The sequence below is a fragment of the Macaca mulatta genome, chromosome 3 (genome assembly GCF_049350105.2).
Source record: "Macaca mulatta isolate MMU2019108-1 chromosome 3, T2T-MMU8v2.0, whole genome shotgun sequence".
NCBI lineage: Eukaryota > Metazoa > Chordata > Mammalia > Primates > Cercopithecidae > Macaca > Macaca mulatta.
In genome coordinates, this window is record NC_133408.1 from 5,374,313 (window position 1) to 5,398,013 (window position 23,701).

At 52.3% G+C, this 23,701-nt stretch overlaps 1 protein-coding gene and 1 long non-coding RNA gene across 9 annotated transcripts in view; one reads left to right on the plus strand and one right to left on the minus strand.

Moving 5' to 3' along the window:
• The window catches only part of UMODL1 (uromodulin like 1), a 135,489-nt gene that overhangs the window by 26,675 nt on the left and 85,113 nt on the right, over positions 1-23,701 (minus strand). For 6 of the 8 annotated variants that reach the window (XM_077995719.1, XM_077995718.1, XM_077995717.1 and 3 more), the window contains 8 exons: positions 23,492-23,632; positions 14,434-14,688; positions 11,128-11,240; positions 9,293-9,512; positions 6,956-7,093; positions 4,827-5,792; positions 2,542-2,799; positions 130-242 (listed from right to left, as the gene is read on the minus strand). In XM_077995719.1, coding sequence (XP_077851845.1) covers positions 130-242; positions 2,542-2,799; positions 4,827-5,792; positions 6,956-7,093; positions 9,293-9,512; positions 11,128-11,240; positions 14,434-14,688; positions 23,492-23,632 — 2,204 coding nt within the window. The remainder of the gene's footprint in view (positions 1-129; positions 243-2,541; positions 2,800-4,826; positions 5,793-6,955; positions 7,094-9,292; positions 9,513-11,127; positions 11,241-14,433; positions 14,689-23,491; positions 23,633-23,701) is intronic. The other 2 variants (XM_077995716.1, XM_077995722.1) reach the window with 2 other exon arrangements.
• LOC144339641 (uncharacterized) lies at positions 3,334-10,907 on the plus strand. Its single transcript, XR_013414895.1, has 2 exons — positions 3,334-3,465; positions 9,345-10,907. It is a non-coding gene; the product is annotated as an uncharacterized LOC144339641 (long non-coding RNA).

A 23,701-nucleotide genomic window follows, 5' to 3' on the forward strand; every position in this document is an offset into this window, starting at 1 on the left:
AATCTGCCCGCCTCTGCCTCCCAAAGTGCTAGGATTATAGGAGTGAGCCACCGCGCCTAACCTAGAATTCTATCAGCCTTCCACCCTTTCTTTCCTGAAAGGAATTAAGGGCTGATATCACCAACTCACCGTCCTGAAGAACAGTTCTAGGAAATCTCGATACTCCTGGCTGCTTGCGTTGCGAAAGGATTCTGAGTATCTGACATTTGCGATTCTGACCTTTCCAATGAGCTTCCAGGCCGCTGCAGGATGGAGGATAAGCACATTTGGAATGTATTAGATAACAAAGTAACATTTCAATATTAATAAGCATATTTTCATGTCCGTGAAGAGCATCACACCAAGGCCGCCCTGTGTTCTAGAAAGAAGGAATAGTGCCAGGGCTCAGTGACACAGTCCATCAGATGCCAGAGGACACAGGACAAGCCTGAACACAGTGGGAGAACCTTCCAGAGGATGGAGCCAGCTCGGCCCCTGCAACTGTGTCCTCTACACACACACCCTTCCTTCCTTGCTGCTGTTACCCATGCTGGGGCATTCAAACAATTTACCAGCAAGCTGGCATGACTTGAAGCATGTGGAGGCACCATTAAATAACTTTGCCAGGGCCACAGGTACAAACTGGGCTGTCCCAGGTAGACCAGGACTTAGAGCCCTGGCCAGGCCTCTGCTCAGAGTGCACAGGGCCACAGGGTGCCCAGGGGTCTTGTTTAGAGCCAGCCCTTCTTCCTTCCCCAGCAGCCCCACCTCCCCTCGTCTATGGGCAGTCCCTGTTTTGGCATCATCTGTTCCATCTGAATCTTTTCCCTCCGTGGAGGGCTTCTAGGAGTATATGGCGCATAAATGTGGTCCAGGAATGTCGCCACCCCCTCCTGGCCCTGGCATGGCAGCCACCCCAGTGTTCAGTCAGTCCCTCACCAAATATTTGTGAAGCACCTGCCATGTGCCAGAGGCATTCTAGACAGTGAAGGAGAAAGACACAGCTCTCCCCTCAGGGGGCTGAGAGTCCATCTCCCCAGAGCTTCTCACTCGGGCTTAAGACAAACCACAGAGCTATTCTGCTATGCATTCCTGGGGGAACCCCAAACTCTCCATCCTTGAGATCATTTTTGTGGCTGCCCCTGAGGGCCTCTGGTTCAGTCTCCATGGCTGGCACGGGCAACCCAGTCTGAAAGCCATCAGTAGCAGGACAGGTGCACAGGTGAGAGCAAGTATAAGCGTGCCCACATGTTCGGGGTTCCCCATGCAGCCTGTCCCGTCCAGAGCAGCTGAGACCTTCAGCGGCCCAACTCTGGTTCTCAGACCCCAGGGCCACCCTGCCTGACCATCCAGCCAGCACTGATCTCCCTCTTCTCCAGCTGCTTGTGAACTTGCACAGTTCACGTTATGCACTCCCTCTGTTCTCTAATTTCTCAGGCCATGGCTGATTAGTACTTTAAAGCACAGACATAGAAGTTCTTAACTTCTATTACTGCATCCCAATAGGCCATCTTATGCCTCCCTCAAGGGGTGTGCGCCCCACCATGCAGACCACTGCTATCAATGCTGCCCACGGTGTGAAAACCATCTTACACCTCCCTCAAGGGGTGCGCACCGTGCAGACCACTGCTATTAACACTTGGGAAACTGCCACGGTGTGAAAACCAGCCTGCAACATCAGACACGCCCTTGACTATCCGGGTAAGGTACACATAAGAAAATACCCAGGTGGCAACGCTAATGAAAAGAAAAGAGGAATTTCATCCAAATATATGTAATATGGTCACCACCCAGCTTGAACGCAGTGGAGTCTATGTTTGATTCATTATTGCTCAATTCTTTAGTTTGTGGCCCCAGGCTCTGGCGGGCTGCTCACAGATCATCCGTGTGACTGCCGATTGTCGGTTGATGTCCTTCCTGAAAGCCAAGTCCTCTGAGACTGTTGAGATCAGAGGGAGTGGATGCAGCTCAACAGCTGAGTTGCTTCCCCAAGAGGACACAGGGGAGCCACACCCGCAGCCTACCAGGCACAGTCTGCAGTACTCTGCCGCCGCCTCAGAGCCGGCGGGTTGCCTAATGCCTTTTCCTGAATAAGCCGCCTCCTGCCTGGCCGTCGTTGCATGCCTGCTGAAGCCAGCCAGATGTCCCTAAGCTGAGAGGAACAATGACACCTAGCAGCCCACAAACTAATCCAGCTCTCTTAAGCCTTAACCCACGGAAAGCCTTTTTCATACTTTTTATTCCTCTCTTTAAAAACAAATGAGAGGCCGAGGCGGGCGGATCACGAGGTCAGGAGATCGAGACCATCCCGGCTAACACGGTGAAACCCCGTCTCTACTAAAAATACAAAAAAATTAGCCAGGCGTGGTGGCGGGCGCGTGTAGTCCCAGCTACTCCGGAGGCTGAGGCAGGAGAATGGCATAAACCCGGGAGGCAGAGCCTGCAGTGAGCTGAGATCACGCCACTGCACTCCAGCCTGGGTGACAGAGCGAGACTTCGTCTCAAAAAAAACCAAAAAACAAAAAACAAAACAAAACAAAAAACCAAATGGAAGCCCATTACCTGTCCTCACTTTCAGATGAGCTCTGGCACCTTCTTTCCCACATGCTTTGGCCACGATCTCAACCAGGTGCAAGACGCCAGGCTCCAGCCCCGACACCGTCACACTTGTGTTCCAGGTCTCCAGGACCACGGTGGGGCTCCATGCGGAAGTCAGAGTGAGCTGGAAGGCGGAGTCCAAAGCAAGACCTGCCTCCCACGCCAGGTGGAAGCTTGTGCTGGTCACATTGGAGACCACAATCCTCCCAATGGAGACAGGAACTGGGAAGTGGAATAGAAACACCAAAATTAAAAATCAAGCCATTTCTAGGAGAAAAGAAGCCTCGCCCAATGCCAAAAATCAAATTCATCACCGTGGGGACATGAGCGATTTGCAGGTGATGGCCGCCAAAGTGATGGTTGAGTAGGATCCTGTACAAACCTCCCAAGCGTGGGCTTCCTGGGCCTGCATCCTTGCCGCTCCTCAGGATGATAGCAAATGGCTTCTGGTTTGGTTTTGTTTCAGCAAATGGCTCATATACATCCCTGAGGCCCCTGGACCCCCCAAAATGAAGGCCTCTTGAGCAGATTCTTGTGGCGCCTCAGAGGGACCGTCTACTCTTGACCCCTGGGTGGATTTACCCAGGATCCAACTAGGGGTCGATACTGGTGACAATGCTGGCTAGAGAACCATTCTTACAGGAGGACCTCAGGGCCCTCGGTAATACTGACTTACATGGGCTTAAGAGTTTAGTCTTAGAGCCTGCTTAGCAGAGGAAATGCATTGAGGAAGATCACATTTAACAGTTCATTAGCATGAAATCCAGAGGCAGACTAGCTCTGCAAGCTCACAGGGCTGTCATGGCCGAGACCCAATTCCTGCACAGAGCTGCTGTGACTCTCCTGAGATGTCACCTGGGGGCTTGGTGATGGCTCAATCTTCCACAGGTAACATGGAACTGCTGGGGTTACGGTATGACTAGAGGTGCAGAACAGCTGAGGGGTGCAGAAACCCTGGATGTGTAGAGCAGATGGGGGTACAGAACACTTAGGTGGTAAAAAAAACAACTGGGGGTGTAGAACAGCTGACAATGCAGAGCATCTGTGGAGGTTCAACATCTGGGGTGAAGAGCAGCTGGGGAAGTATAGAACTGTGGGTGTAGAACAGCTGAGGGAGCACAAAGCAGCTGGGAAAGTGCAGAACACCTATGGAGGTGCAGAACAGCTGGGGAGACACAGAACAGCTGGGGAGACACAGAACAGCTGGGGAGACAGAACAGCTGGGGAGACACAGAACAGCTGGGGAGATGTAGAGTCTCTGGGGCGTATACAACAACGGGGCAGATGTAGAACAGCAGGGAACATACAGAACAGCTGAGGAGATGCAGAATCTCTGAGACATATAGAACAGCAGGGAACATACAGAACAGCTGAGGAGATGCAGAATCTCTGAGACATATAGAACAGCTGGGCAGATACAGAGCAGCTGGGGAGATGCAGAATCTCTGAGACATATAGAACAGCTGGGCAGATACAGAACAGCTGGGGAGATGCAGAATCTCTGAGACATATAGAACAGCTGGGCAGATACAGAACAGCTGGGGAGATGCAGAATCTCTGAGACATATAGAACAGCTGGGCAGATACAGAACAGCTGGGGAGATGCAGAATCTCTGAGACATATAGAACAGCTGGGAACATACAGAACAGCTGGGGAAACAGAACCACTGAGGAAGTGCAGAACAGCTGGGAGAGCTGGGGGTGCACAAAAGCTGGGGTGCAGCCCACTTTGGTGTGCAGAGCAGCTGCAGGGCTGCAGAATGCTTGGCAGGATGACGGAACAACGGAGGGGTGCAGAACAGCTATGGGAGGGCAGCATTACTGGGGGGTGCAGAGTTGTTGTGGGGCTGTCATCACACTGATTGGGGCTGGGGCAGGCGGGGGCACAGCTCTGCTAGGAGGCAGGACAGCAGGGGTGGTCAAAGCCTCAGGGGATGGCTCCAGTACCTAATGCGACAAGTAAGCCGCAGTGCCTGCTCCTGAAGGCAGACCTCTGCCCCAGCGGCTGCAGACAGGGAGCCCTAAGACGTGGGGAAGAGAGGGCTGGGACAGGCAAGGGGACCAAGCTGTCTCCCTAACTCAACCAGAAACCAGCTGCTGGGCGCCTCCGTTTCCTCACGCACAAGATGAGGCTGCTGCCTGAGCATTGCTAGCAGCCTGCGACTCCATGGCCGCGGGAGCTTTCAGAGGCTCACACAGGCTATGGGTCCTATTAGTCCTAGTCCCCATGCACCATTCGAGGAACTCACCACAGGCGGGGGTCTTCAGAGGTGTGAGGGTGGGGGTCGATGGCAGGTCGACAGAACTGGAGGGTCCACTGTCCTCATTTTGCAGCCACGTGGGATTCAGAAGTGTTTCCCAGGTGGAACGGGTGGCATGCCACACGACGTGGCCGGTGGGGTCCTCAGTAGGGGAAAGCCAGGAGGGTGGCTCCATGGTGGAGTTTCCCAGTAGCTGTCCAGGGAGGGCCAGTGGGCCATCTGTGGCCCCAGGAGGGAAGCTGTGGGTTGACCCAGGAGCCTTCGGGGAGGAGGTGGTGCCTATCACCCCAATAGTGTTCCTATGACCGGGGCTCACCTGGCTGGGGCTCCCCTGGCTGGTGCTCGCCTGCCTGGTGCTCGCCTGGCTGGTGCTCCCCTGGCTGGGGTTCACCTCGCTGGGGCTCCCCTGGCTGGTGCTCCCCTGGCTGGGGTTCACCTCGCTGGGGCTCCCTTGGCTGGTGCTCGCCTGCCTGGTGCTCGCCTGGCTGGTGCTCCCCTGGCTGGGGCTCCCCTGGCTGGGGTTCACCTCGCTAGGGCTCCCCTGGCTGGTGCTCCCCTGGCTGGGGCTCCCCTGGCTGGGGTTCACCTCGCTGGGGCTCCCCTGGCTGGTGCTCCCCTGGCTGGGGCTCGCCTGTCTGAGGCTCCCCTGGCTGGGCTTCACCTCGCTGGGACTCCCCTGGTCCATCCCCAGACCCAGGGCAGTGCTGGGCGCCTCCTGCTCTTCGCCTTTTCCTGTGCTGTTCCTGTCATACCCGACCACACTGCTGCCTCCTCTCCTGGGCGGGGGCCCTGGGGCCCAGTCCTGGCCTGCTGCCAGGGTGCCCTGAGGGTGCCCAGGGCTGGGTGACAAGGTGAAGTTCTCTAGGCCGAGGGCTGCTGTTCCCGTGCCAAGAGCTGGGGCCGTTACCCCTGTCGCCGCAGACAGCCCATTGTCCGTGGGGCTCACCAGGTCACCTGCCAAGAAACATCCACTGTCAGAGCCTGCTGGATCCCACCCATGACTAAGAGCCTCCCAGGAGGGCAGCACAACTGTCTAGCAGGACTGCTGTGCATCCCCGCGTGGACCTGGCCAGGGCCGCAGGCGGCTTCAGCCAGCGTTCGGGAGAGTTTAATGGGCTCATGTTTGCAGGCTCCCCGGGGAATCTCCGAAGGCAAGTCACGCCTCTCTACTGGATAAATGAGGAGACTGAAGCTGAGGGTGAGGGATCCACCCGGGGGGCTACAAAACCCGGACTTGAAAATGCAGGGCTTGGTTCTCACAGGCCTCAGATTAATCCATCAGGACTCTGGGAAAATGGGACAGTTTCCCCCAGGTTTGTGCTCAGTGTGGGACTTGGTGCTGGATGCTGTCATCGACTTGCAGGACGTTAGGCAAATAAGAAAAACAGGAGAAGACAAGGTGTGGGTGTTAGGAAGCAGAGCAGCACTTGCAGTGTCTAAGAAACATTCTCCCCAGAGAACAGGTCTCGGCTGCTCCTCCCAGCTAGAAAGGCCTCAGTGGGGGCTGGCAGCCGGTGGCTGGGCGCCTCTGCCATGCCTGCATCCGGGCCGACATGGCTCACCAGTCACTGCCTTTTAGGCCCTCACATGGCCTCCTCCTGCTGCTCAGCTCAGCACCCCAGGTATCCCCAACCCTCTCATCAGAACTGGCCCACAGAAAAGACTGGGGGCTGATACGGCAGGACTAGAGGTCAGCGGCCCCCATCGAGCCCCTCTCCAGCTTCTCTGGGCTTCCACCCCTTCTTGGGCTCCAGGCCACCTAGGGAGGAATCCCTTGCCCCGGGCTGCATCCTGACTTCTGTGGGCCCAAGGAACTTGGCCTTCATGGACCCCTGCACCCCTCCACTTAAAAATTTATCAAAAATTACATTTTATAATGACATCTGGATAGCAATGAGTGTAATCCAGGCTAGATTCATTGTTTTATGTATATTTACTATCCTTCTATTAATTTCTGTCTTCTGATTTTAAAAGAAATGGAAATGAAAACATTTCTGTAGGTCCCTAACATTACCATAGGTCCTCAGCGCTGTGCCGATGGAGAATTGGACCTTGCCCCACCCCCAGATTCTCGGGCAGGAGGCCTTCTCAGAGTTGGCAGGGGGGTCGACACGTACCCTCACAGGCCCGGCCTGCACGGGAAGGGGTGGCGTCCCTGGTGGTGCGGCACTGGCAGGTGTAGGAGCCCTCCAGGTTGATGCACCAGGCAGCCGGCGAGCAATCGTGCTCTGTGCTGTCCACACACTCGTCCCAGTCTGCCAGGGGTAGACACAAGACAAAACCCATGAGAAAATGGCCAGAGAGTGATCAGAAGACAGACCCATGCTGGAAGGAGTCCTTCCTAGCCATCTTTGCAGTGAACGGCCGGGAGCAGGGGCACTTTTGGGGCAGAAGTGGGGCATTCGTCCAACACTCTCATGACAAGCTTATGGCCTGCCCGTGCCCACCTTCACATCGGTTGGCTTACTTGGGGGCAAAGATTAGGAAATGTTGGTTTCTTTGGATGATATTAGCACCCACAGGTGCGCATCTAACCCTCTCTTCTTTATTCTCTGTTTCCACACCCCAAAAGTTGAAATGCTTTCTCCTCTCTCTTTGTTGTGCCAACATTCTCCAATACTTAGTGTCTCAACCAAGAAACGGAAAAGTAATTGAGCCGGGGGTGGGGGTCCAGCTGAGTATAACATGACCTTCCCACGCCGGGGGTGGGGTCCGCCTGAGTATAACATGAACTTCCCACGCCGGGGGTGGGGGTCCAGCTGAGTATAACATGAACTTCCCACGCTGGGGTGGGGTCCAGCTGAGTATAATATGAACTTCCCACGCCGGGGGTGGGGGTTCGCCTGAGTATAACATGAACTTCCCACACCGGGGGTGGGGGCCCAGATGAGTAAACATGAACTTCCCACGCCGGGGTGGGGTCCAGCTGAGTATAACATGAATTTCCCACGCCGGGGGTGGGGTCCAGCTGAGTATAACATGAACTTCCCATGCCCGGGGTGGGGTCCAGCTGAGTATAACATGAACTTCCCACGCCATTCTAGAGCACCCACGTGTCTCCACAGGTGTGCTCCTCCTCCTGTGCCCCAAAGACATGTGATGTCATGTCACTGGGGGGCCCGCCTTGGGGAGAAATGGGGAGGACAAGGACAATGTAGTTCCCAGGGGGGTGGCTGAGCTCATCAGGGGCCAGGCCCCGCTGGGTGGTGACAGTGCCTTCTGTGCTTCTGCAGAGCTGCTGGTGGAGGTACTCAGGAACGAACTCACGCCCAGCATGCCACAGAAGTTCCAATTCAGTTGGAATTTAAGCCACGATGTGGGATCAGTTCAGTTCTGTGCAAAGAAAACCCTGCCGCTGAGTGCTCAGAGTCTCATTTCGTGGCTTTTTTTCTGTTGTGCTTCCTGCGGTCTCCACAGAAGCAGCTTCCCTGGAGAACAGCAAGCTCGTCAGCTGCCACAACAGCTATGCCACCACCCTGGCATGGCCTGGGGGCTGCCTTGCCATCAGAACACTGCTGGTGCTAACCCACACCTCTTCCTGGGGTGCTACTCAACCTCCAGCTGACCAGTAACTCTCCTAGGGGTGCTCCGGGTTGGGTTTGGAGCCTAGGCTGGCTGGGTTGCAGTCCATGAAGGACAGCAGAGGCACCAAGCAAGCCGCTGGCTCAAACCACCAAGCACCTCGTGTCTATTTTGGTGTGTGGTGATTCACCTAGTCTTCACTCCTCCGTCCCCCCAGACAGCTCCCAAGCGAGCTCAGAGGAAGGCGCTGACAGCTGTATTTAGTCTTGCATTACGCCTTGAGGCTTGCCGGCCCTCCAGTTCAGAGGAAGAGGCAGGTGTGGGAGCAGAAAGAGCTGCCAGCAAGCCTTTGCACCCTCCCGGGCTGGCCAGGCAAGGGCGCAGAGCAGGCAGGAGCCCAGGGCAGGACGCTGCACACTGCTCCCATTGGCCCCGCAGCCAGGTGTGGTGGCGGGCGCCTATAATCCCAGCTACTGGAGAGGCTGAGGCAGGAGAATCACTTGAACCTAGGAGGCAGAGGTTGCAGTGAGCCGAGATCGTGCCGTTGCACTCCAGCCTGGGCAACAAGAGCAAAACTCTGTCCCAACAAAAAAAAAAAAAAAGAAAAGAAAGAGACCCACATGTGGGCAGTTGTCTAGCTGCCTGGAAGTGCTGGGGGGCCCTGACCACAGACACAGTGAACTTCTGTCCCTTTTCCCCGAGAGGACCTTCCAGCCCCATTTCACTCAGGGTCAGGGTCTGGGCTGACCGAGGAGACACAGGTGGGCTGGTTGTTCAGGGCTACTGCCCTGGCCCCCGGTTCCGGTGGAGGAAGATAGAATAGGATTTGCATTTCTTTACCCTTTTAAATAAAGGAAAGACTGACTCAAAGTCACCAAGAGGATTTCTGAGCTGGAGGGCACCAGGCAGCTGGGCGGGTGGCTGGGCTGTACCTTGCACACGTGTCCCCTGCCGGTCAATCTGGAACACTGTGCTTGCCAACAGGGGCCGGAGCATGGGGGCCAGCGTGGAGACACCCACGGGAACCCCAGGGTCCTGCACGGTGAGCTTGAGCCTCACGACCACGTTTCCTGCCTGGAGAGACACGATCTGCATTCTCAGTTTCCCACTTCGGTACAAGTCAGACACCGCCGGCGGGAAGGAGCTCTCGACCTAGCCAAGAAGAGGCAACAGCTACTCAGACAGCAGACGTCCATCAACGTCTTCACGACCGTTAAGCAGGGTTCCAGGTGTGACCAGTGGAAGGTTCATGGAGCCATTTCTCTCCTCTACAATCAAGAGGAGGCACCCAGCGACCGACCTCTCAGAGCAAGTAGGGAGGTCCATTCACAGCACCTTAGCTGGGCTTTCCCTGGGACGGCCTGGCCTGGCCTGGTGTGTGCTGGGGACTCACAGTGACCACTGCAATCAAGCTCCCAGTCATGGAGCATCAGATGGACAATCCCCTCCGAGTGTCCTGAAAACTGGTATGAAGGTCATTTGTGTGAGTGTGTGAGAAAGACTATTGGATTGATTGATAAATGGATTGATAGATGGAGAGGCCCCATCAAGGGACAATGCCTACGGCTCTTTGGAGCTGTCCCCCCACTTACTAGGCTGTATCCCGCAGAAAACATGCACACAGAGCCAGGTGCTTAGGGTTACCCACGCCCAAGCAAGGGAGATACCAGCCTGATTCCCCGCCTTTCTGCCAACCCATACTTGCACACACAAGTGAGTTAACATTAAAAAAGGGAGGGAGTTCTCTGAAAACAATGAAAACTGGATTCCCCCTGCAGGCGAATGTTGGGAAGCAATGCTCTGTGGGTCTCTGGCATTTCTACACATCTTGCAAGTAGAAGCACTAACTGCCCTTTTGTTCCAGAATATCTTTCCAAGGATGTTTGCATAGTGAACAGCCTTGGGAGGGAGAGATAATGGCTCCCTCCAAAGCAAAGGGCAGGTTTGTTACTGTCTGATGTAACAGATAATGTGTCCTTCTGGAGCAAGTGCTTGCGCCCATTATAAAAGATTCAGGTTCCCTAGGGTTGGGGTTCCTCAGCTCAGGTGCAGACCCACTTTATGTGCTTCATGCCCCTGGGCCCCTCTGCATCACCTCTGTGGGACTCTGGTGCAGGAAGGGGAACTGGCACAACAGCACACGCATGCTGCCTGCTGTGCTGTGAGTAATACGGTCTTCTGTCTCTGGCCCAGAAGTCTCGTGTCTTCTGCCAGCATGCATGACACTGTGGTAGACTCACTTGTTAGTTTGCAGGGAGGGTAAAACCTCAGACCTTATGTGATTCTTGGCAGCTTAGGAAGTCACTTTTCCCTCCAATGCACCATCTGTGGATAGATGTGCTTCCCACTGGCTTGCTTCTCCCTGGCTGTCTGCTGATGTCCCCCTTTAGTCACGAGGGAGGAATGGATGCTGTGATTGCTGGTAAACACTTTGCTAATGAAGCTACCCCAGAGCTGGAAGACAGAGCCCTCAGACAGAAGGTTCCACAGAAAATCCAGCAGTGGGATTAAATGGTGTAGACCATTTGAATAAAGGCACATATTTTAAAGATGGATCGGCCCCGTATCTGGATTAAGCACCCCATAAAAGCAGGGGGGAAGCTTTTGAGGAATCACTGTGCAATTTGGGTTTGGCCTCCCCTGGAGCTGCAGTAACATGTATTTTTGCCACAATCCCAGAGGAAGAGCTGGGCAGGAATTGGCTTGTGTTTGATGTCCTCACTCAGAACGCCCAAGAAAAGATTTTTATGTCTCATTGTGGCTTTACCTCGTGAAGCAGTTGTCTAGAAAAGTCCTGGAACTCCATGCTGCTGTGGTTGAGTAACCTCTCTGTCAGGTTGTGGTTTACAATCTTTATTGTGACTTCAAATACCTGGGCATCTGAGACAGACAGTGAAACAAATTAGCCTGTGGTCAAAAGTCACACACTTGTCTGTTAATGTTTTCCATGAAGCCTACTCTTTAGCGGAGAATTTTTTTTAATAGGTTGGGGCATGAATCTTGGATTGAGGTATCCTAATTGGGGGAAATAAACATAAGAAACGAAAGAATAAACAATCACTTTTATGTCCAGGGCAGAGACATCCCAGGAAGGAGGTGCAAACGTCACACACAGCCCGTACCCACAGGAACTGGGATTCAACCAGTGCATGGAGGGTCCTTTCCCATGGGGTGGCTGCTGCTTTCCTTTGCCCTATTCATAACCACAGGGCCCAGCGGGTACTCACACAAGGCCCTTACTCAGGCCCCCAACATCAGGGTGACCGAAGGGTTCCAACCTGCCTGGGACGTTCCAGAATTTAGCCCTGAAAGTCCCGTCTCTCAAGAACGTACTCAGCCAGTCAAACTGGTAGGGTTGCTCACTTACAAGGGAGGTTGCATTATTTTTGGACATAAGCAAAGATGGAAAAAAGGTTCAAGATGGGACACGGGAATATTCGTCTCTCATTATGAAAAGAAACTCAGCATGCACAACCCAAGCGTCGGCAGGCACAGGAGCAGGTCGGCTGCAATTCTGCACATTTCTCTGGTTATCTAACAGCCACCCGCAGCTGTGCCCCACCCTGGCTCTCTCCCAGCTGGCAAACTACGGGCCATCAGAGAGTGTGTCACCTATGCATGCCACACTTAAGGCTGCAGAAATGCCACTAATGTCGTATATTGTATATTTCCAGTTGGGGCCCCTGTGAATCTCCCATCTTAGCAAGAGGGAGGAGCACTCCTTGTGGCCTCCGATTCTCAGGCCCCGACATATCGTAGAGCCTCGTGGACCAGCGGCCTCCTCCAGGACCCTGGGAATTAGACTCCCTGGAGGCTCTGGGCATCAGGTGCCACTGTAACACCTGCCCTGCTGCCTCCTGGTGTCACAGGCTCATGACAAGGTGGAATTAGACAAGGCCTTTAAAGCAAATTGGGCTCCTTCAAAAAGGGCTCTACAAAAGAAGGGCATTTTTATAATCTGGAAAAGGAAAGAAAATCAAGGCTGGGAAGTGGAATAGGTTGGTAATTCAGGAGTCTTCTAGAGTCTTCCAAATTATCTGTGCCTGACATTGGAATGTAGGTATTTTTTTCCTGAGGGCACGGGGTTGGTGGGGTGGGGAGGGTGAGGGCACGGGGTTGGCGGGTGGGGAGGGTGGGGAGGGCACGGGTTGGTGGGTGGGGAGGGTGGGGTGGGCATGGGGTTAGTGGGTGGGGAGGGTGAGGGCATGGGGTTGGTGGGGTGGGGAGGGTGAGGGCACGGAGTTGGTGGGGTGGGGAGGGTGAGGGCACGGGGTTAGTGGGTAGGGAGGGTGAGGGCATGGGGTTGGTGGGGTGGGGAGGGTGAGGGCATGGGGTTGGTAGGGTGGGGAGGGTGGGGTGGGCACGGGTTGGTGGGTGGGGAGGGTGGGGAGGGCACGGGTTGGTGGGTGGGGAGGGTGGGGTGGGCACGAGGTTGGTGGGATGGGGAGGGTGAGGGCACGGGATTGGTGGGGAGGGTGAGGGCACGGGATTGGTGGGGAGGGTGAGGGCACAGGCTTGGTAGGGTGGGGAGGGTGAACGCACGGGTTTGGTGGGGTGGGCAGGGAGCTGCAAGTTCCTATTGCATTTCCCATAGAGATCAATTTTGCAACTGGAGGATGGCTCTATAATGGCACTGCCTCTCAGGCCTCAGTTTCCAAAGAGGGAAAAGAGTTCCTCCTCCCCTTAGTCCCGGCGTACTTTGGAAATGAAATGAGAAGATGAGGTGGAGTCAGCTTGGAATGGGAAGCTGCGTGTACAGTGGAGGGCTTGTGTCGAGCATGGCCGGGGTGCTTCGGGGCTCTCTGGATGCCCATGCTGGCTGCTATGAGGACTTAGCTTGAGGTTCACCCCAAATCAGTTTGAAAAGGATGTAGGGCTGAGCCACATTCCGCCATTCATTCTCCGCCACCACTCACTGTCACTAGCATTAACCTCTGTGAGTGAGAAAGGCCCCAGTATGGTATTTATGCAGCAATTTCTATGCTCTGCACTCTCTGCTGAGACGTGAAGCCCAAAGCCCACAGCCCAGGGCTCCCACCAGCTCTACATCAGGGACACACACGTCGAGAACCCAGGACCAGAATGGAGTCCCAGCAACCCCACATTCACATCCCACAGCCACGGAGGCCAGCCTTGGGGAGAACTTCCACCAGCCAGGCCTCACCTGACCAAGTCTAGGCACCACTGGGCACCAGGCAAGTGGGGAGCAAGTCACGGGCAGAGCCAAGTGGGCCACATGGGACAGACCCAGATGGGCCACACCGGCTCCTTCCCGACAAAGTGCCGAGTTCATGTGTGCATCATGTGTTTTGGGGACAAAAGTTTCCTCTTGGGATCACTCGAGCCCAGGAATTTGACACCAGCCTGAGCAACATGGCAAGATTCCATCCTTACGAAAAATAAAAAAATTTAGCCGGGTATGGTGCTATGTGCCCGTGGTCCCAGCTACTAGGGAGGCTGAGGTGGCAGGATCACTTGAGTCCAGGGAGTCAAGACTGCAGCGAGCTGTGATCGCACCACTGCACTCCAGCCTGGGTGACATAGTGAGTTCCTGTCTCGAAAAGCAAAAACATTTCGTCCCAGCACAAATGTGGTGGGCAAGGCATTCACTTTACATGCATCAGTAGGGAAGCGAGGCATGAAAACGTCAGCGATTCTCCCCTGTCAGGGAGGGAACTTAGACGGCCTCAGTGCTGTGGGGTAAGCAGGCAGGGTCCTGATCTGCCTGCCAGGAGCTGCCGCCTTCTGCTTTATTATTATTTTATTCCTTTGCTTCACTCTAGCTGATGCCTTATTGGTTCTTCCGATTCCACATGTTGTCCCCTCACACAGCAGAGTGAACCCCGAACAGGGTGAGATGTGGGGAAGCGAGGGAGCCCGTGAAGGCGCCAGCGGGCCGGTGCAATGCCGGGCAGGCAGTGGGATAACTGGGAGGGGAGGGAGGAAGTGCGGGACGGTCAGTGACTTCTGGTGCCCTGGTTATAGGAAGAACAATGCAACGTGCTAAGGCCATGGAACTGGTATAGAAAGACAAGTGCACAAGCTAACGTGGGTCTCTGACTGGGGGCCTTACCAGTTTTGACAGTCAGCGTGGTGGAGACGTCGGCCCCACACCCCTGGTAGCTGGTCTTCACCCTGTACAGCACTCCAGCCTCCAGCCCAGCCACCGCCAGTGCCTGGCCCTGTGTCTTGACGCTCCTGAGCAATTCCGTACCCCGGTAAACCCAGACATGGAAAGTGTGGTTCTGCGTAGAATTTAAACGCCAGGATACTTGAAAACTGCTACTGGTGACGTTGAGGACCACGTAGTCACTGAGTGGAGGACAATCTACGAAAGCACAGGAAGAGAAGACGAGCAAAGGGTCGGCGAGGGCGGCTTTATCTTCTGAAGCAGGTAACACAGCCTCGTCTCAACTTGGTTTTCACTGATTTATTGATCAAGTTGACCCATGCAGGACAGCACTCGCTGTTTTCTGTTTTTTGTTTTGAGGCAGAGTCTTACTCTGTCGCCCAGGCTGGAGTGCAGTGGTGCGATCTCGGCTCACTGCAACCTCCACCTCCCCGGTTCAAACAATTCTGTCTCAGCCTCCCAAGTAGCTGAGATTACAGGTGCTCACCCCCATGCCCTACTAATTTTTTTGTATTTTTAGTAGAGATGGGGTTTCACCATGTTAGCCAGGATGATCCTGATCTCCTGACCTCGTGATCCATCTGCCTCAGCCTCCCAACGTGCTGGGATTACAGGTGTGAGCCACCACGCCTGGCCCACTTGCTGTTTTTTTGTTTGTTTTTATTTTTTTTCCAATTATAAATGAAACCCATTCATTCAAAACAGAATATCAATCTTCTCTCTCTCCAGGCTTCTGAGTAATTTTGGAAGGTAGCTCAGGATTGCATTCAGTGATGGGGATAGTTGAGATGAAATGGAGAAGCAAGAGGTCTGAGGTTGAAATCTCAGCCTCTCTATCACTGAGCCAAGTTAGTGTGTAGGAGTCATCCAAGTGTGCCTCTGTCTACACAATGAATAGCATTGAGTCGTGGGGCTCCTTGGGATCCAGAATCGGTGGTTACTAGAAAGTCAGGACACTCTCTCTGGGGACCCGTTGGCAGTCATTGTACAGAAAACATTTGTAGCAGTGGCCACGACAGTGTAAGGTTTCTGTGCCACATCTACAAATGCTGCCTTGCTAGCTTCTCCCAGGGCCCTGGGCTGCTCTGATTCATGACAAGCACTTGGTCATTTGCACGAGAACGTCTGCACTGGGCTGACTCATCACGCCGTAAACGATGGCCTCGTCAGGAAGCAGGACTCAGAAACCAGGCTGAGCTTCCTTTATTGCCTTTTTTATGCTTTCCTATTGAAATCCATGCCTCAGGGAGCAAAGCTCTGATGTACCAACCTACATATATGCCAGTGCTCAAATAGCATTGAAGCTCTTTTTTGGTTAAAAAAAATTCTGGCTGTACAGCAAGTATCTGGGCAGCAAGAATTATATAAAAAGTAGATGGCCCCCAGTCTAGTCACCAAAATTTTCACATGAGAGTTTAAATTCTATAAAAACAAGCAATGAAGAATTTTAAAAAATATATTTTGCAAAACCATGGTAAAGAAAATAATAATTTTATAATGTGTGGCTTCCCAAAGCCTTTTATGTAAGGATTGGTAGGATATACACTTTCTAGTATCATGAAAAAAATTCTGTTTTTAGACACATGTGCCCGCTTTCTCTCAATAACAAATTGAAAAAAAAACCAACACTATCCAGCTCATTTCCCTTTTCGCCTTGGCTGCCAAGAGGCTCAGAATCCAATTTAGTGCCCAGTCACCACCACGCGACATAGCCCTGCTGTCTCTTCCTTCCAATCCGAGACTGAGCTGCCTCTTTTGAGTCTTGGGCCCTGTGTAGGTGAGCTCCCCCACTGAAAACCCTGCCGCTCCACCTCCCAGTAGATGAGCATCTGTTAGGGGAATCTGCACAGACTTCACTCGGACGGGATCAGTGACATCCATCCAAATTCTGATGTGTCCTAATAACACTCCTAGGATGTGGGGTAGAATGTATTTTTTAAAAGACACATCTATACTTTTTACAGGATTATCCAGTGATTTTTGGCATATTGATCAGAGACACAGACATGGATTCATTCTTTATGATATTTTCTTTAGTGGCAAGAAAAGCAGAAATGCTTCAACTGAGGGTCGCCCAAAGCTTGGGACCTGAGATTGTGGGTGGCACCCCCATCTCCAGGGTCACCAGAACCCGGGAATCAAAAAGACCCCCCACTGCCTGGCCTTCTAACAACCACCCAGCTTTTTAAAGTCTGTTCCTTGGGAACGTATGTCTCACTGAAAAAGGAAGGAAGGGCTACAATTTCTTTTCCAAAAAGTCTGCTAAAAGCACTGACTGTTCTATTTTTGTACAGTCAGGACACAGCCCCAAGCATTTTTTTATCCATGTCAGTGGAGGATGGTGTGACAGCAAAACGCCCTGCAAACAGGAAAGTGGGGCGGCCACGAGCAAGCCCAGCGGCTTGAACAGCAGCCCCCAGTCCACACCCAGGGCTCCAACCTTGCCTCCTTGTCGCCATTCAGATATCAAACTTGACGCAGAGTGAGAGAGCACATGGGTGGGACAACAGATGGCCCACCCAGATTACGGGCCATTTAAAAGCGCATTGTATAAGGGGGGTGCTTCTCAGCAGAGCGGAGTTAAAATTAAAAGGGCACCCGTACTTATTTGAAAAGAACGCAGAGGAATGGTGTTTGGAAAGAAGTCTCAAAGGGTACAGGGCTGGCAATGCATGCTTTGTCTCTTTTAATAAATATGTTTAATCTTTAAATTAAGATGCCAGTGGGTTTTTGGATCACTGGATGGGGACCTGCAAATCTGGCATTTCAAATGCTGTGAAAGCCCTCGGAGGCATCTGCAGAAGCTGCCATCAGTGATTTCTAGGAGAGATCGTGAGCATTTGGGGAAAGAGAATCTCATCTAATCCAAAGAAATGCATTATCCCTGAGGACAACGCTCCCATCCAATATCTGTGTGGCCCTTTTCCAGTCTGTTACCTTGAAGCATTTGGAATTGTCCATATTGGACCATGTTTGTCCAACAAGGGCACCAATTTCTTACGGCTCAATTTTTTTTATTGAGCATCTACTATGCACCCAGCATCACCATACACACTGAGGGAACAAGGATGAGTTAATGTCTACAGTGTCCAAGCTGTGCAGTATACATTATAGCAGCAGTAGGAACTTGCAGGGAGCTATAAATTAACTCCCTGGTGTGAGCCCCCTACAGTACTCCCTCCCACGACATCCATGTCACAAACCAGCCATGCTATCGGTGACACAGTTACAGGTAATGTTTCCTGGGTGCTGTGTGCACCAGGCATGTTATCCTATTTAGTCCTTACAGCAATCCCAAGTAATAGGTTCTTCTAGGATCCCCATTTTACAGAGGACAAAACTGAGGCCTAGAAAGGTCAAGTAGGTAGTATATGGCAAAGCTGAACAATAAGAAATAGCAAAGTTCATTTGCCTTACTACTAAGCTTTCCTATCACCAGTAGTAGGCTGAATAACAACCTTCAAAGATATCAAGTCCTAATCCCTGCAACCTATGACTGTGACCTTATTTGGAAAAGGAATCTTTGCAGATGTGATTCAGTGAAGTATCTTCAGATGGAAAGATAATCCTGGATTTCCCAGGTCCACCCTAAATGCAATCACAAGTGTCCTTATAAGAGAGAATCAGGGGAGATTTGCACACAGACACAGACACACACACATGCACACACACACACACAACGGAGAAGGCAGTATGAAGCTGGAACAGAGAAAGAACAAAGATGTTCACCTTGAAGATGGAGTAGGGCTAGGCGTGGTGGCTCACATCTGTAATCCCAGAACTTTGGGAGACCAAAGTGGGCATATGGCTTGAGCCCAGGAGTTTGAAACCAGCTTGGGCAATATAGCAAGACCCCCATCTTTACAAAAAAACACAAACATTAGCCATACGTGGTGATGTGTGCCTATAGTCCCAGCTACTTGGGGGGCTGAGCTAGGAGGATCAATTGAACCCTGGAGGTGGAGGCTGCAGTGAGCCGAGATTGTGCCATTGCACTTCAGCCTGAGTGACAGAGCAAGACCCTGTCAAAAAACAAAACAAAACAAAACAAAACAAAAACAGAAGTAGGAGGGATGCAGCCACAAGCCAAGAAATGCCGGTAGCCACCAGAGGGCAGAGAGGCAAGGAATGGATTCTCCCAGAGCCTCTGGGGAGCACAGCCCTCCTGGCATCCTGATTTGGGCCCAGTGCTAACTATTTCAAATTTCTGGTCTTCAGAACTGTGAGAGGATACATTTCTCTTGTTTGAAGCCACCCAGTTCATGGGTCTTTGTTAAGGAAACCCAGGAAACTTACATATCTCCCAATCCTTCTTTTTTTTTTTTTTTTGAGTCGGAGTCTCGCTCTGTCGCCCAGGCTGGAGTGCAGTGGCCGGATCTCAGCTCACTGCAAGCTCCGCCTCCTGGGTCTACGCCATTCTCCTGCCTCAGCCTCCCGAGTAGCTGGGACTACAGGCGCCCGCCACCTCTCCCGGCTAGTTTTTTGTATTTTTTTTTGGTAGAGACAGGGTTTCACCGTGTTAGCCAGGCTGGTCTCGATCTCCTGACCTCGTGATCCGCCCATCTCGGCCTCCCAAAGTGCTGGGATTACAGGCTTGAGCCACCGCGCCTGGCCTCTCCCAATCCTTCTTTAGCGAAATTTCACTGCAGCTGTTCCCGTGGCTGGACAGCACAGCTTGGAGAGTTTTCTTTGTGTTGTAAAACCAACCAACCAACTTCTAACATGCTAAGGCCAATCTCTCTTTTGTTGGACAGACCTTGCGGTATTTTAAAACTAGAAATCTTCCTTCTACCCCTGACTCCTCTCTTCCAGGGTAGGCCCCTATCACTTGGTTTTTGGTTTTCATTAGCCAGAACACCTTCCTTTGGTCACCCTTAAATGGGGACCCTTTTCAGTGTCCCCCTTAAATGTGGCCTAGAAAATGATGCTCTTGACTCTGTGTTTGCATGACCCAAGGCCACGGCAATGTGGTTAATCTAAACTTCAGGCCCCAGAGCCCCTGCTCCACAGCCCTCCCCATCCACAGCTAGGAACACAAGTTCAGAACTTTGCCGCTATCTGGGTAAAGCACCCTGGGTTCTCCACGTCTGACAGTCTGGCCCTTGTTTCTTCTGGGCAGCCATGACTCATCTCTGGTTCAGCAGGGAAGGTGCCAGGGATGCTGTTTCCTTAGCAATGTGCAATTGGAATTCACTCTAAACTGCTGAACTGGAAACACTGGATTAGTGTGTCCTGCCCTATTAGAAGTGAAGCCAGGACCGCGCAGCCTCCCCTGTTTGTGTTTGGCGGTCGCTCGAGCGGCCGTGTATCCTGACGTAATCTGGCAGCTCACTGCGCCAAGCAACACGGCAGAGTGTGACTGCCAACAGACCTAACCGTAAATAGAATCTAATATTTTTCCAGATGACTGACGAGGGTAAAAATAACTATTCGGAAAATACCTGTTTTCTAACCTTCTGCGCTCACGAAAGGGACAGGATTCTCACCCTGGAAGCCACAGAGCAGGAATCTATAGACGGTTCTCTGCAGAACTTAGTGGGGTGCCGTGGGGTGTGCATGGGGTGTGAAGTTCTAAGTGGATCTCAAGGCCACGTGCTGCCGGGTACAGGAGTGTTCTCAGTGTTTTGCTGCCAGAGCTGGGCTGGAAATTTTTAACACCTGGAGATCCTTGGGATGACCACTGTGAAAGCCTCTCTTTCCGTGATTGATCCAGGAAATGTTTGTGGAGTGCCTGCTCTTTGCGGGGCACCAGGGATTCATCTGCCAGCAGGCGGAAGGCAAGGCCACTCTCCCCACACAGCCTCATTCTGATAGGAGGGGAACATTCCTGGTGGTAGGGGGAATGTCTGACCCTGGAGCCCACCACATCCACAGCTGGCTCTGGGGACTGGTCCACTCCCTCCACCCCTCGCCCACAGGACAACGAGAAGAGCCAATCAGAACCTTAGGCTGAGCATGGGGGCTCCTGCCTGCAATTCCAACGCTTTATGAGGCCAAGGAGGGAGGATCTCTTGAGGCTGGGAGCTTAAGACCAGCCTGGGCTACTCAGTGAGACTTCGTCTCTACAAAAAATTTAAAAATGAGCCAGCTGTGGTGGTGCACGTCTGTGGTCCCAGCTACTCTGGAGGCTGAGGTTGGAGCCTGGGAGCTGGAGGCTGCAGTGACCGGTGATCACACCACTGCACTCCAGCCTGGGTGACAGAGTAAGACCCTGTCTCTACAAAAAATAAAATTAATTAAATAAATAAACCACAACCTTAGACTCCTTTTCCTAGTTGGGCTCTGGAACACCAAAGAAAATAATTCGAGTCTTCTGGAGCTCTACCGACTCTTGGTCCTAAGCACTCATGAAGGTGGGAAGGGCATGGCGGTTTCCCTGAGTGCACCAGGACAAGGACAGCCCCAGAGGACGGGGGAGAGGCCATCACACTCTCAGGCAGGTCCCCTCCAGAGGGCTGCTAGGGAAGATGACGTCGGGATGACGAGGGTGGCAGGGAGTCACGAACAGCTGGTTCATGTGCGTCTGCAGAGAACCAGTCTTGGGATCTTATGCAAGAAAATCACCTTTGTCTCCCTCAATTTCCTCTTCTGAAAAAATAGCGTAAGAAGAGTAGTTGCCTCTTGAGGTTATTCTAAGAATCTAAACGAAGCAATACCCACAGAGTGCTGAGAGCAGAGCCCAGTGTATGTGAAGTGCCGGCAACTGCCAGCCGTGCTGTTATTGTGAACAAAGGGATGGTCCTCACTGTTGAGTCCTTTTAAGGAAAAAGAACATGCAAATTAAATGATTAACGAATTCAAATTGGGTATAAAGAGATTCTCTGTAACGCTTGTCACAATGCTACAGTTTCAGACTCCTGGAAGCAACAGAAGTACTCCCGTGAGGGGAAAGAATATTATATGATTGCTTTAGAAAGCTGTTAGTTTTCAACTACCAATAATTGTCATGGTGAAAACCAGGATTCTTCTTGGAAACTTTGTACACACTATAGGAACTGAAGAAAGCAGCTTATAAAATTACACATGCAGCAGGATTTAAATAAGGTTAAAAAAAACCAAACAAACTTGTATTCAATAAAGTCAAAACCTGGAAAGGAACAGGGAATAGAAAGAGCTGGGATCAGCGTTGCCTGAGAGACCCCCTGGGAGTCCACAGCCTCCTCCACACCAGGCTTTCCTCCCCTTAGCCTCTTCATAGTCAAGCTTCCCTGCAGGATTCTCAGTTGTTCTCTCTTCTTTCTCTCCTCCAGCTGTCTTCCTAACCTGGGCTGCTGGCTGCTTCCCTTCTGCTCTCCTGAAGCTGGCACCAGATCCCCGCAGTTCCACGGGCACTTTCCTGCCCCGCTGTTACCCACGCGTGTGCCCTCCCTGCTTGCCATCCAGCTTACTGCTTGCTTGCCTGGGGCTTACTGAGCCTTCCCTGCTGACCTGGCTGCACACGTCCGTCCAGCTGTTTTCCTGCCTTACCCCTGTCCTCTGCAGCCTCTCCTCCTGCACTGACCTGGCACTGTTGGGGTTCTCTGGCCACAGGCCCCAGGCCTCTTCCCTTCTCTCAGCCACGCCATGGTTTAAGTGTCACCTGGAGGCGAGTGACCCTGGACTCACATATGCAGCCCAGCCCCACCTCTGCGCTCTAGCACCACGTGTCCAACTCAGTCAGCATCCTGGCACCTCCACTCACTCCATCTCAGCTGTAACTATTACTGACAATAATAACAACAGCTCGCATCTTCCCCATCCACTCCAGTGGAAACACCCTCTACTCCATTGTTCAGTCAAGATATCTGGATTCCGTCTTCTTTCCTTTGTCCTCTTCTTCACTGAATTAATCAGTAAGTTCCAGAGGTTCTACCTCTAAAATGTTGCCTGAATCCCTTTCTCCACCACCTTCTACACCCTAGACTCCTGCATGCAGTGTATCATCTTTATAGCGCCTTCCTACATTTCAGATTACACAGTTACTTCTTATTCCAAGCTGCTTGATGGCAGAGCCAATCCCGTGTGCCAGTCCTGGTTGGTACATCCCTCCCCACTCCCAACAGGGACAGACCTGGGCACATTTTTCTACGTGCTTCCCCCAACGCCCAGCCCGCTCTTCTGCTCCCCAGGCTGACCCCGCGATGCTAGGGACGGTCCCAGCTTATCCCCGTGGTTCCAATGCAGACATCAGTCATGCCCTTTCATGCGCTAAAATGTCTCCATTTCCACAATCCACTAGACGGACAGAGATTAGGACCTGCTTCTGCATGCTTCCATTACCAGCACCGAGCACAGTGAATAGCACCTACATCAACATTTCCTAAGCCAAAGAACGGAGGCAAGAGTGGCCCACTAGGAGACCAATGATGGTTGAGAGAACTAAGTGTATCCTGTGCCTGTGAGCCAGCCGTTCCCTCTCAGCAAGAAGAGTCTCTATGGTCTGAAGACCATCCAGCCTTTGAAAAATGCCTTCACCCTTTTCCCGTTTCGAAGACAAAAAGGGCAGCTCACTGCCAACACTCATTTAATTTTACATCAACACACTCTTTGGGGCTAAAGCAAATCTAACTGATTTTCAATATGAAAATAAAATATAAAAACTGTCCTTGGAGTTATTTCTAAACAGAACTAACCTCAGAATCGTCTGAATCATCAGAATCGTCTATTTCAGAAAAACAGGTTCAGCAGATGAATCGTCGGCCAACAACTTGTCTGAGAACAATGTTAACAACACACGTAGGAATGCTGTTTTCTAGGATTTGACATTTCCAGCAATCAAGAGTCACTATATTTTGTAAATGGAAACACCACTACTAAAAACAGAATGCTATAAGGAGAATTGTGTCTTTTGTTTCCAAAGTCGACATACCAGAGTGATGTGAAAATAATAATAAAAGTAAGACATTTCATGGCAAAGTTATCTCGGGGCAAATGCTGCAGCTGCAAGCACTGCTGGTGAGTATTCCGGGGGCAAATGGGAATTAAGCCATTCCCACACCATCTGAGAGAGCCTAGCCGTTACCTTCCCACTCCAGGTTGAGCTTCCGCGGAGACGTGGCTGGAGCTTCCTGGTGACAGACGCACCGGTACGAGCCCTCCAGGTTTGCGCACAGTTCCCTTCCAGAACAGGTGTTGAGCTCCTCGTAGAAACACTCATTGACATCTACAGGGATGGACAGCAGGACCCACACTCAGCAGTTGCTGCCACCTCGCCGTCCTCATCTACCTGCAC